The sequence below is a fragment of the Cervus elaphus genome, chromosome 13 (assembly GCF_910594005.1).
Source record: "Cervus elaphus chromosome 13, mCerEla1.1, whole genome shotgun sequence".
Classification (NCBI taxonomy): Eukaryota; Metazoa; Chordata; class Mammalia; order Artiodactyla; family Cervidae; genus Cervus; species Cervus elaphus.
In genome coordinates, this window is record NC_057827.1 from 70,200,498 (window position 1) to 70,211,558 (window position 11,061).

The 11,061-nt window shown below is 58.7% G+C and overlaps 1 protein-coding gene across 1 annotated transcript; it reads left to right on the forward strand.

The window, feature by feature from the left end:
* Positions 1-2,913: 2,913 nt before the first annotated feature.
* On the forward strand, positions 2,914-4,576 carry LOC122706703 (uncharacterized protein C10orf95-like). The gene has a single exon (XM_043922094.1). The coding sequence runs from the start codon at positions 3,111-3,113 to the stop codon at positions 3,630-3,632; it is 522 nt and encodes a 173-aa protein (XP_043778029.1). The 5' UTR covers positions 2,914-3,110; the 3' UTR covers positions 3,633-4,576.
* The last annotated feature ends 6,485 nt before the right edge of the window (positions 4,577-11,061 follow it).

Sequence of the window (11,061 nt, forward strand, 5' to 3'; positions counted from 1 at the left end):
GGCAGCTCCCAGCCTGTGGGCCAGGCGGGGCGGGCTGCGGTGGGGTGCGGCTCTCCGAGGCCCGGCCGGGGCTGAAGTCAGGTGTCTGGACCTCAGGCCTCCTCTCTGGCCCTCTGTCTGGGGGGCCAAGGACGCACCCTCGATCCTGGGCCAGCCCGAGGCCTCACTTCTCCACTCCAGCCCCCTCCTGCTGAGCCTGAGGAACTGTGGAGGCCACCCTGGCCTGCTCTAACTGCCCACGTGGTCCGTGTGGGCCCTGGGCTGGGGGCTGAGGAAGCCGCTGGGCCCAGCCCGTGGGCACGTGCTCTGTAGATTTGGAGCAAAAGTGTGACCCCAAAGAGCTCTCCCTTGGCACCCACCACGCAGCCTTCTCCCGGTGGGGCCGGGGGCGGCTCCACCCGCACCCCCAGGCTTCTCAGCCTGGTTCCCAGGCTCGGGCTGGCACTGCGGCTGGCACCATTCCAGATCTCGCCCAGACAGGGGTGTGCCCGAGCCTTGCACAATTAGGTAACACCACACGAGGAGCGTGGTGGGGCCCGGGGAGCCTCTGCCCCACACCCTAATAAAGGCCCAAGGAGTGGGGCTTTGGAGAGCTTGGGGGGCCCTGCGGCTGCCCGTGGGCTGGGACCCTCGGAAGGCTGGGGGGCGGGCAGCAGGAGTGGTCCTGTGCAGGAGCTTGGACCGCTGGAGGCCCCCCTTCCACGTCCCAGGGCTGGTGGCGCCCGGCACTCAACCGCTCATTTGAAGCAGCCACCGCTTTGACTGCTTCCGAGGGGCCAGGAACGGCTCAGAGCCTTTGCTTCTCCCAGGCCCAGTGGAGCTGGGCTGTGGACCCGCGTGGTGCCTTGGTCCCCTAGTAGGGGCTGCCCTGCCCCCTAGAAATGCCCATGGAGCCCAGGGCCCCAGGGGGGGCCGCTGCGCTGGCTTCTCGCCAGGTGGGTCACTGAGGGCCGGGGCGAGGCTTCTGCCTGCGGGGAGGCTGCCCGCTGCCGTCTGCACTCCCGTTCCTGTGGAATGAGGGGGTCGCCCTGAGGGTCACCCGCCTGGGGGCACCAGCCCACCTTCCCGATTTACAGCAAGAAACCAAGGCCCAGGCCTGTGCTCAGGGTCCCAGGCTGGCACGTGGCAGAGCTGGGCTACGAGCTTGCCTGGCACCTCTTGTGGGTGGTGGGAGGCACGGGAGGGCAGGGTACCTGTGGGAGGCGCCCGGAGCCCCTCGGGGTCTCGGAGCTGCGTGGCTCTCCGGTGATTTCACTGGGTGGGGCTCCGGCTCCTGACAGCGCTTCCCCAGTCACCGCGATCTCTGCGTTATCGCTGGCCAACATCTCACTGTCATTTAGGCCATTATCCACATTTACCCGGCGTCTGCCATCCCCAAATCAGGCTGGGCAGGCAGGGAAGCCCCCTCCCCAGCGCGGCTCACACCTGAACACCTCCTGCCGCAGGCGGGGCCCTCAGGCTGCCGCTTGTCGCTTGTCACCGGCCCCCTCTGGTGCTGCAGCAGGCGGACGGAGGGGTCCGCCCTGGGCCGGGCTGGTCCCAAGCTCCTCATCTGGGTCACACGCATGTCTGTGCCCCCCTGACCCCAGTTTCCGCTCAACCCCCACCCCCTACTGATACTCAGGCCTGTGGACTCAGCAGAGACGCCAGACGTGGAGTCCCAGCTCCGTTGTTTGACCTCTGAGAAGTCACGGCCTCTCTCTGAGCCTCAGTGTCCCCAACTGCAAATGGAAACAGTGAGACCTCTGCCGCTCCCTTCGCAGGGCAGGGCGGCAGGAAAACACACGCATGGCCCGCGTGAGAACGCCCAGAGAGCCCGGCCAGTTTGGTGTCTGTGTCCCGGCCTGGGACCAGCCCGGGCTCCCGGGACCAGAGGACAGTGTCCAGCTGGTGGCGTGGCCCTGGGGGCTGCCCTGGGCTCAGCCCAACGAGGATGACCACCGCCTGCTGCCCACCCACCCTGAGGACTTCAGGGGTCACCTCCTGATTTTCTCTTTCCTAAAGCTTGAGCTCCCCCACCAGCCCCCAATGGACAGCTCTGCTGTAAGGGAGTCTCTGGAGGCTGGCTGGTGGGCCCCCCACCCTCCCCAGGTGACTCAAGTGGTCAGGCCGGAGGGCAGTGGGGGATGGGGGATGGGGGGGTGGGGGCCAGAGCGGTGTGTGCCAGGAGGGCCCGGGCTCTTATGGGGTGTGGGGCAGAGCAGAGCGAGCACTGTGCCCCCCCCCCACCCGCCCCGCACGGGGTGGGGTGTGTAGCGTCAGGATGAGGCCCCCCGACGTGAGCTCGGAGGAGGCCGGGCGTCCAGGCTGCCCTCCTTACGCTCTGGGAGGAGACCCACGGGGTCTGAGAACCAGAAACCTGCCTGCGCGTCCTCGCCCGCCCTCTAGTTTCACTTTCCTTTTGTTCCCTCCTCCCCCTCCCACGATGCTCCCTTTGAAGTGAGACGGACACTGATGGGCGTGTCCAGCCCGGCCCTCCCGCCACCCATGAGCCCAAATCGGGCCGGACTTCTGGCGGCTCCGGTCCTCACCTGGGCGCCACCTCGGCCCAGGGTCCCCCGCAGTGATCCGGGCGCCCCGGGTCCCTGGCAGGACGGTGCCGCTGTGGCCCACCCCCGCCCCCCGGCCCGGACCTCAGGAACGCCGGGGGCGCCGGGCCGGGCGCTGGAGGCGGGGGCGCCGGGCGGGGCGGGGAGGCCGCTGAGTCAGGGCCACCCCCGCGTGGGCGCGCCGAGCAGGTACCCTCGCCGCGGACGACCAGCAGCGCGACCTGCGGGCCCAGTAGCCGCCCCGCCCGGAAAAACCGGTCGGGCCGGCGCGGCGTGAACGCATTCCGGCGGCGGGGGAGGGCGGCTGCCCCGCTTAAAAGGCGCCGCGGCGCTGGCCGCCGCCACTCGGACGCACCGCCCGGCTTCGTGGAGGGGACACGCCGCCGGGCCGGCTGGGCTCGCGGGGCTCGGCGGCCGCGGGCGGGCGGGCGGGGGTCTGGGTCCGGTGCCCGCGCTCCCCGGGCACGTCGGGGCTCCTCTCTACAGAGCGCGGCGGACGACGATCGCACGCTGGGTCCAGTGGTTCTTAACAGTTCAACAGTTCTGTAGCGCAATTGTGAAATGTTTAGGACCACTAGACCCGGCGGGCCTGGCGCCCGCGACAACGACGGGGCGCCCTACGCGCGGCCCGGGAGCGCGGACAGGGGCAGGGCCGCGCCGGGACGGCGGAGGAGGAGCCCGCGGACCCGGCGCCGCGCACCTCGGGCCGGCCGTTCCCTGAGCGCCGCGCCCCGCAGACCTCGAGGCCGGTCCGGGGCCGAGAGCCGCAGGAGGCTGCCGGGCGCCGCGGCGCTGAGCGCAGGGGACTGCCGGGATGGGCTCGGGTGCGGGGCGCGCCAGGCCCACGCTCTTGGCGTGTTGCCAGCGCCGAGACGCCACCACCGCCCGCCTGTGCCCGGGGGGCTCCCACCCTCTCGAAACTCCGCCGGCTTCCCAGCGCGCTCCTCGCCTCCGGCCTCCCGGGAGCTGGTGATGCGGCGGCCGCGCCCTCGGGTTGGGGGCAGAGGGTCGTGGGCTCGCAAGGGGAGAGCTGGAGACTGCTTCGCGGGGGACCGTGGTGGGGGCGAGCGCGGGGGCCAATGAGAGCGTGGGGAATGAATGAAGGACCCTGCCGAGGAACTCGGACGCGCTGTGGGGGAAGCTGGGAGACCGCGCTCCAGATAGGGGTCAGGCCCGCAGGCTCGGTGGGCTGGCCTGCCCGGGCCAGAGTGTCACCCCCGCGGCCTCAGGCTCAGCTCTGCAGTGGGGCGCGGGAGCGCCGCGGGTGATCCCCGGGGGCGGGGGCGCTGGGAGGGGCTCAGGGAAGTGCCGTCCATTCCCACCTCGCGCCAAAGGCGACGCTGCTCCACCCGAGGATGACTGACCTGCAACGCAGCCTGCCCGGCCCGGGTCTGGCCACACCCTCCGGGGAGGAAAGGCCCCTGCCGCCGGGCCTCCTTCCAGGGGAGACGCCGCACGGCGGCCTGACTGCTGGGTCCGCAGGCCTGGGTTTGAGGCCAGCGGCACACCGAGCTGCCAGGTAGCTTGCAGGCCAGTCACGGCTCATGAGCCTGGTGGTGGCTGGGGCGCGGGGGACCGGGGAGGCGGTGCGGAGGGAGAGAGTGGGCTGCGAAGGATGCGGCCCCAGCCCGGGCGGTGGACCCCTCCGCGGCCTGGGGAAGGCGGCCCTGTTCCCTGGAGGCGTGTCCACCTGCCAGACGGCACCTTCCCCTTTTGCCCAGCAGACCGCCTTTGTAGCCGCCGCAGGGCCGGGCCGGGTGTCCCAGGCTCCGAGGGACCCAGAGGGTTTGAGCCGCGGTCCTGCCGCAGCCCTTGGGCCGCCGGCGCTGCTCTGCGGTGGTTTCCTGCCACCGTGTTCCTGGGCCTTCCACGCTGCCCCCCCAGCAGAGCCCAGGGACAGGGCCCCCCCTGCTGGGGCTCAGGTGAAGGGTCCCAGGGCTTCTCCAGTCTGTGGCTTGGAATCATTTTGTACAATGTGAACATGTATGCATCGCAGATTGGTGACAATAAACTTTTGTCCTAAAGTGTCCCTGTGTCCTGCTGCCGGCCGTCCTCTCTCCCCCCCCGCTCACTCATGTTGACCGCCCCATCTTCCTTCTGACCCCAGAGGGGGAGGAAGGGGGCAGTCCCCCTGGGCCTGGTTGCCAGCCTCCCCTTGCTTCAGGCACTGTGGTCTCCCATCCAGCCCCTCTCTTAAGGGATGGGGAGAAGGGACACATCCTGAAACCTTCGCCCGCTCCCCTGACCCACCTTCTGCTGCCTCAGGGAGCAGGCTGGGGAGAGGACTTGGTCTTGGGGCCCCAGTTTCGGGTGGCTCCATCTGCTTCCAGCTCACCCCATTCTGGTCCCCTGGCCGGCGGCTGCCATGCCCAGCCTGGCCGGGCTCTGGTTCCGGGGAGGGGCAAGCTTGGGGGGCTTAGGGGCTGAAGTGATGGAGGCCCCTCCTCTGCTATCCCCTGCATCCCGGTGCAGGCTGAGAGACGGCCGTGGGTGCAGCCGGTACCTGGACAGCAAGTCTCAGCCCTGCCGCCCATGAGCAAGGGACCCTGGCATGCCCGCCTCCCCTCAGGGAGCCCATTTCTTCCTCTTGCAGAGGGAGGTCCTAGTGCCCACCTTGCAGGAGCTCGCTGGAGCGGCCGCGCCCCGAGCGCTGATGCAGGCCAGTTAGACCTCATCCCAGGACCGGTAATACCTGGTGGAGGGGGGGCGCTGGGGGAGGATGCAGGTGGCAGTGGGGTGGGTCTCATCACAGGCCCCCTCAGCCCCTGGGCTTCCTGGAGGACAGGCAGCTCCTCCTCTCCATGACAAGCCTGTCCTTCCTGACAGATGGTTCCCCCACCCTACGCCCGGGTCAGGCCTCTCCTCTGGCTGCTGTCTCTGGCGGGCGGTGCTCAGGATCCCCAGGACCCATTCTCTTTAGCAGTGGACACCCCTGGCTGCACACGTGGCCCCCTAGCTGCTAGTGAGGGGCTCTGGCCTGCCCCTACTTTTTCCCACTTCAAGTGGAACCAGCCCTCCATGGTGCTGAGCCCACCCTGGCCTTGCAGGCAGGACCACCCTGGGCCAGAGCAGAGCATCCTGGACAAGGCTGACCAACCTGTCAGGGTTTGCCAGGGACTGTCCAGTTCTGACACTGGAAATCTTGTGTTCTGGGAACCCTCTTTGTCCTGGGCAAACTGGGACCTGATCACGCTACCCTGGACCGGCTAGGGGACCTGCCACCCTAGGTCCTTGGACCACATATCAGCTTGTCTTTTCCACAAGAGAAATTAACCTTCTGTCTTTTTAAAGCTGCAGTTCTTTTGGTCTCTATTAAAGTAGTTAAACTGGTCTTCTGAGTGAGTGGTTCTCCAGGTTGCTATGTGGCTGTCACGAGGAGGGCTGGCAAAGACCACCAGACCAGGCTCGGAGGGGTGGGGTGGGCACCCCCAAGCCCCCAGTCGATCCTGATTCCGGCCCAAGGCTGAGGATCACTGGCTCAAGTGGTAGATCGCAGCAAGAGAAAAGAAGTGAGCGGAGACAGACTCCCGAACCTGTGGCTTTTGGCAATGTCCGGAGCCTCTAATTCCCAGGGCAGCAAGAAGCCAGAACAGACACAGCCCTCAGCCCCTCCGTCCCCAGCATCCCTACTGCACCGGCAACCTCCTGGGGGCCCCCACCAGGCTGCATGAGTCTAACTCCAAGTGCCTCTGAGGTTGAGAACTGTCGCAGAGGCGGAGGGACAGACTCTTCACACCCTTGGTGACTTGGTGAATGCCCACTCTGGGAGGACTCGGGGGCCGCTGTGACTGGCTGTCAGAGCATCTGCTGGGTCCGTAGAGGCTGCGGGGGGCACGGATGGGGCACGTGTCCAAGTGAGCTTTCCTCGAGCCCTCCAGTTGGGGATCACCCTCTCCTTCACTTTTCCAGTTTTTAGAGCTATACTTAAGGTATAGTAAAACGTACAACAGGTGCTTAAATTGCACAATCTGATGACTTCTGCCATATGCCTACATCCGGTAAACCCTCACCCTTATCAAGATAAGGAGCAGACCCACCACCCAACGGGTTTAGCCTGGCCCTTGGTGATTCTTTCTTCCCTTCCCCAACATCTCTCAGCCTCCTCCCTCACCCCTGCCCTGCTCTGAAGTTTCTCTCTTGGAAGGTTTTCAAATGCAAATGCAGCATCTTTAATGGACATAAGACTATTCAGTTCTCTGTTTCTTCTCGAGTGAGTTTTATCAGTTTGTATCTTTCAAGAAATCTGCTTATTTAATCTAAGTGGTCAGATTTTTTGGTGTAAAGTTAGGTGTGACGTTCCATTATTATTCTTTTGGCATTTGTAGAATCTGTAGCAAAGTTCCATCTTCCCTTCTTTTCATTTTTTTTTTTTAATTTATTTTTTGGCCATGCCTCGTGGCATGTGAGATCTTAGTTCCCTGACCAGGGATTGAACGCAAGTCCTCTGTAGGGGAAGTTCAGAGTCTTAACCACTGGAACACCAGGGAAGCACCCCCCTCACTTCTTAATACTGATGATTTCTGTTCTCTCAGTCTGCTAGAGGTTTGTTGTTTTTATTGATCATCTCAAAGAAGCCATTTTGTCCCGTCTTCTATTTGCTTTAGGTTTTGTTTGTTCTGCTTTTCTAGCTTCTTAAGGTGGTATCTATTAGGCCGTTTTCAGGATGACCCAAAGCTACCTGAAGCTCTGTTCATTGTTCAGTCTTATTTTCTCTGTTTCATTTTGGATAGTTTCTATTTCTAGCTAAATAATTGTTTCTTCTGCAGCGCCCAATTGGCTATTAACTCCATCAGTGTAATTGTCATCCTAGTTAATTCTGTCGCTCAGTCGTGTCTGACTCTTTGCGACCCCATCAACTGCAGCACGCCAGGTTTCCCTGTCCATCACCAATTCCCAGAGCTTACTCAAACTCATGTCCATTGAGTCAGTGATGCCATCCAACCAGCTCATCCTCTGTCGTCCCCTTCTCCTCCTGCCTTCAATCTTTCCCAGCATCAGGGTCTTTTCCAAGGAATCAGTTCTTCGCATCAGGTGGCCAAAGTGTTGGAGTTTCAGCTTCAGCATCAGTCCTTCCAATGAACACCCAGGACTGATCTCCTTTAGGGTGGACTGGTTGGATCTCCTTGCAGTCCAAGGGACTCTCAAGAGTCTTCTCCAACACCACTGTTCAAAAGCATCAATTCTTCCGCGCTCAGTTTTCTTTATAGTCCAACTCTCACATCCATACATGACCACTGGAAAACCATAGCCTTGACTAGACGGACCTTTGTTGGCAAAGTAATGTCTCTGCTTTTTAATGTTTGTCCTCCTGGACGTTACATTTTCCATCTGTGAAGTTTGATGGGGTCTGTTTAATAGTGTGCATATTGCTGCTTGATGCATTCAAGCATTCCTAGATCTTCTTGAACATATTGAAATAGAGTTACAAAAATAGTTTTAATGTTCTTGTCAACTGATTTTATCATCCACGTCATTTCTGGGTCTGTTTCTTTGTGTGTGTGTGTGATATTTATTGGGCTTCCCTGGTGACTCAGATCTGCCTGCAGTGCTGGAGATTTATTTATTGAAGTAGAGTTGGTTTACAATATTGAGTTAGTTTCAGTTGCACAGCAAAGTGATTCAGTTTATATATATATATATATTCTTTTTCAGATTCATTTGCATTATGTATAGGTTATTAAAAGAGATATTAAATATAGTCACCTGCATCATACAGTAAATCCTGGTGGCTTTTCTATTCTATATAGAATGTGTCTGTTGATCCCAAACTTCTAATTTATCCCCACTTTCTCTTTTGCTAACCATAAGTTAGTTTTCCATGTCTGTGGGTCTCTTTCTGCTTTCTAAAGAAGTTAATTTGTGTTTTTTTAAGATTTAAAATTTTAGACACCACATTTAGGTGGTGTATTTATATATAATACATATAATATTTATCTTTCTCTGACTGACTCCACTGAGTGTGATAATCTCTAGGCCCATCTATGTTGCTGCAAAAGCCACTCGTTCATTCTTCTTTATGGCTGAGCAGTATGCCTTTCCATGTATTATATAACACACACACGCAGACACACAGACACACACAGATACACACACACAGACACACACACAGACACACACACACAGACACAGACACACACACACAGACACACACAGACACACACAGAGACACACACAGAGACACACATACACACAGACACACACACACACAGACACACACAGACACACACACAGACACACAGACACACACACACAGACACACACACAGACACACACACAGACACAGAGACACACACAGAGACACACACACACACACACACAGACATACAGACACACAGACAGACACACAGACACACACAGACACACACAGATACACACACACAGACACAGAGACACACACAGAGACACACACACACACACACGCAGACACACAGACACACACAGATACACACACACAGACACACACACAGACACACACACACAGACACAGACACACACACACAGACACACACAGACACACACAGAGACACACACACAGACACACATACACACAGACACACACAGACACACACACAGACACACAGACACACACACACACAGACACACACAGACACACACACAGACACAGAGACACACACAGAGACACACACACACACACACAGACATACAGACACACAGACAGACACACAGACACACACAGACACACACAGATACACACACACAGACACACACACACAGACACACAGACACACACAAACACACACACAGACACACAGACACACAGACACACACACACACAGACACACAGACACACACAGACACAAGCTCCCGCTGTGTGTCTGGACCACAGCCCGCTGACCCGTCCCCTGCCCACTGTGAGTGATGCTGCCGTGGACGCAGCGTGCTCACGCCTGCGTCAGCCCCCTCTACGTTAGGAGCGAGGGTGCCTTCCTCCCCCTCCCTTCCGGTGGCTCCGTCCCTGGCCTTGGGGTGTCTCTTCCTTCACACAATGGTGGGCTCTTGGCTAGAGGCTCAGGGGTCTCCTTGGCCCGGGAGCTCCTCCCACGCCTTCTTCTGGTGCCCAGGCCTGTCAGGCCTCGCTGGGCAGTGGGCGGGGCAGGCGCAGGTCCAGGGATCCCTGTCCTGGTGGGCCTGAGACCACATGGCCCGTGAACTGTTGTTTCATCTGTTTTCTCCTTTTTAGGACGTTTCTTGTGTAGGTGTGAATCTGGTCCCTGCTGCTTTATCTTGGCTCAAAATTACCCCTTCCTCTGGTTACCCCAAGAACGCCGGCTCAAATCTCCCCCTGCAACTGCTGACACTCTGCCACGGTCCTTTCCTGGAAATGCTTCTGAGGGCCTGGCCTCAGCAGAAGTGTGTGAGACGGCCACCCCAGGAGTAGCTCCTTGGGGTGGGTTGTCTAAGTGGCAGAGCTGGCTCAGTCCTGGGAGCGGGGACTCTTCAGGTCCTTGGTCCTCCTCCCTCCAGGACTCAGCCTTTCTTTAGCTCTGGGCTAAATCTCCCCCATGCCTGAGGAGTGCCTTGGGAGGACGCCCTAGCATACAGGCCTGGGCGACTTGCCATGGGTAAGGTGACACTTGGCCATTTCACAAAAGCTTTTATTTATTTACTTGGCCGTGCATTGCAGCATGCAGAATCTAAGTTACTGACCAGGGACCAGACCCGTGCCGGCTGCTTTGAGAACATGCGCCTTAACCGCTGGACCACCAGGGAAGCACCTTCCTTGTTTTGGAACACAATCAGATAAGGATTTAATTTCTTTGACGTCCCTTTGGCCTCAGCTCATGGGTGGTGACAGAAAGCCCTCACAGCTTTTGGTGTAGTTTCCATCGGAGTTTTCCTCTAGAGTTTTTCAGAAGTGTGTTTTCACTTTCATTTACATTTCCAAATTAAAAGTGAACCTTAAGCATTTATATAATTTAAAAAGTCAAATAATGATTATCAATATTAAGCTTGTTAGGAAAAAACAAGAGCCTCTGCCCTATACACTCTCTCCCCAAGCTAGCACGTTGTTGCTGAGTCTCTCATCCGTGTCTGACTCCTTGTGACCCCAGGGCATATACTGTACCAGGCCCCTCTGTGGGATTTCCCAGGCAAGAATACGGGAGTGGGTTACCATTTCCTTCTCCAGGAGATCGTCCCGACCCAGGGGTCAAACCCTTGTCTTCTACTTGGCAGGTGGGTTCTTTACCACTGAACCACCTGGGAAGTCCCCAAGTTAGCATACTATGTCACAATTCCTTTCTGCTACAGCTTTTTAATTAAAAAAATAATTGCCTCATTTTATTATTATTATTTTCTCATTTTTAAAATTTGCATGGTTTTCTATGCAATTGTGACTAACTCCATCCTCTGTGATGAAAGTTTAGATCTTTCCTAAATGTGTCCAAATACATTACATAATTTATTTCCCTCCCTCCCTCCCTTTTCTTTAAGGCCTTCTTGTAGATTGCTCTGAATGCCTGCTCCAGTCTGGATCCTCATGACTCAACTG

Coding starts and splice junctions, on each gene's coding strand:
- LOC122706703 (XM_043922094.1), top strand. CDS start 3,111: ATGTTTAGGACCACTAGACCCGGCGGGCCTGGCGCCCGCGACAACGAC.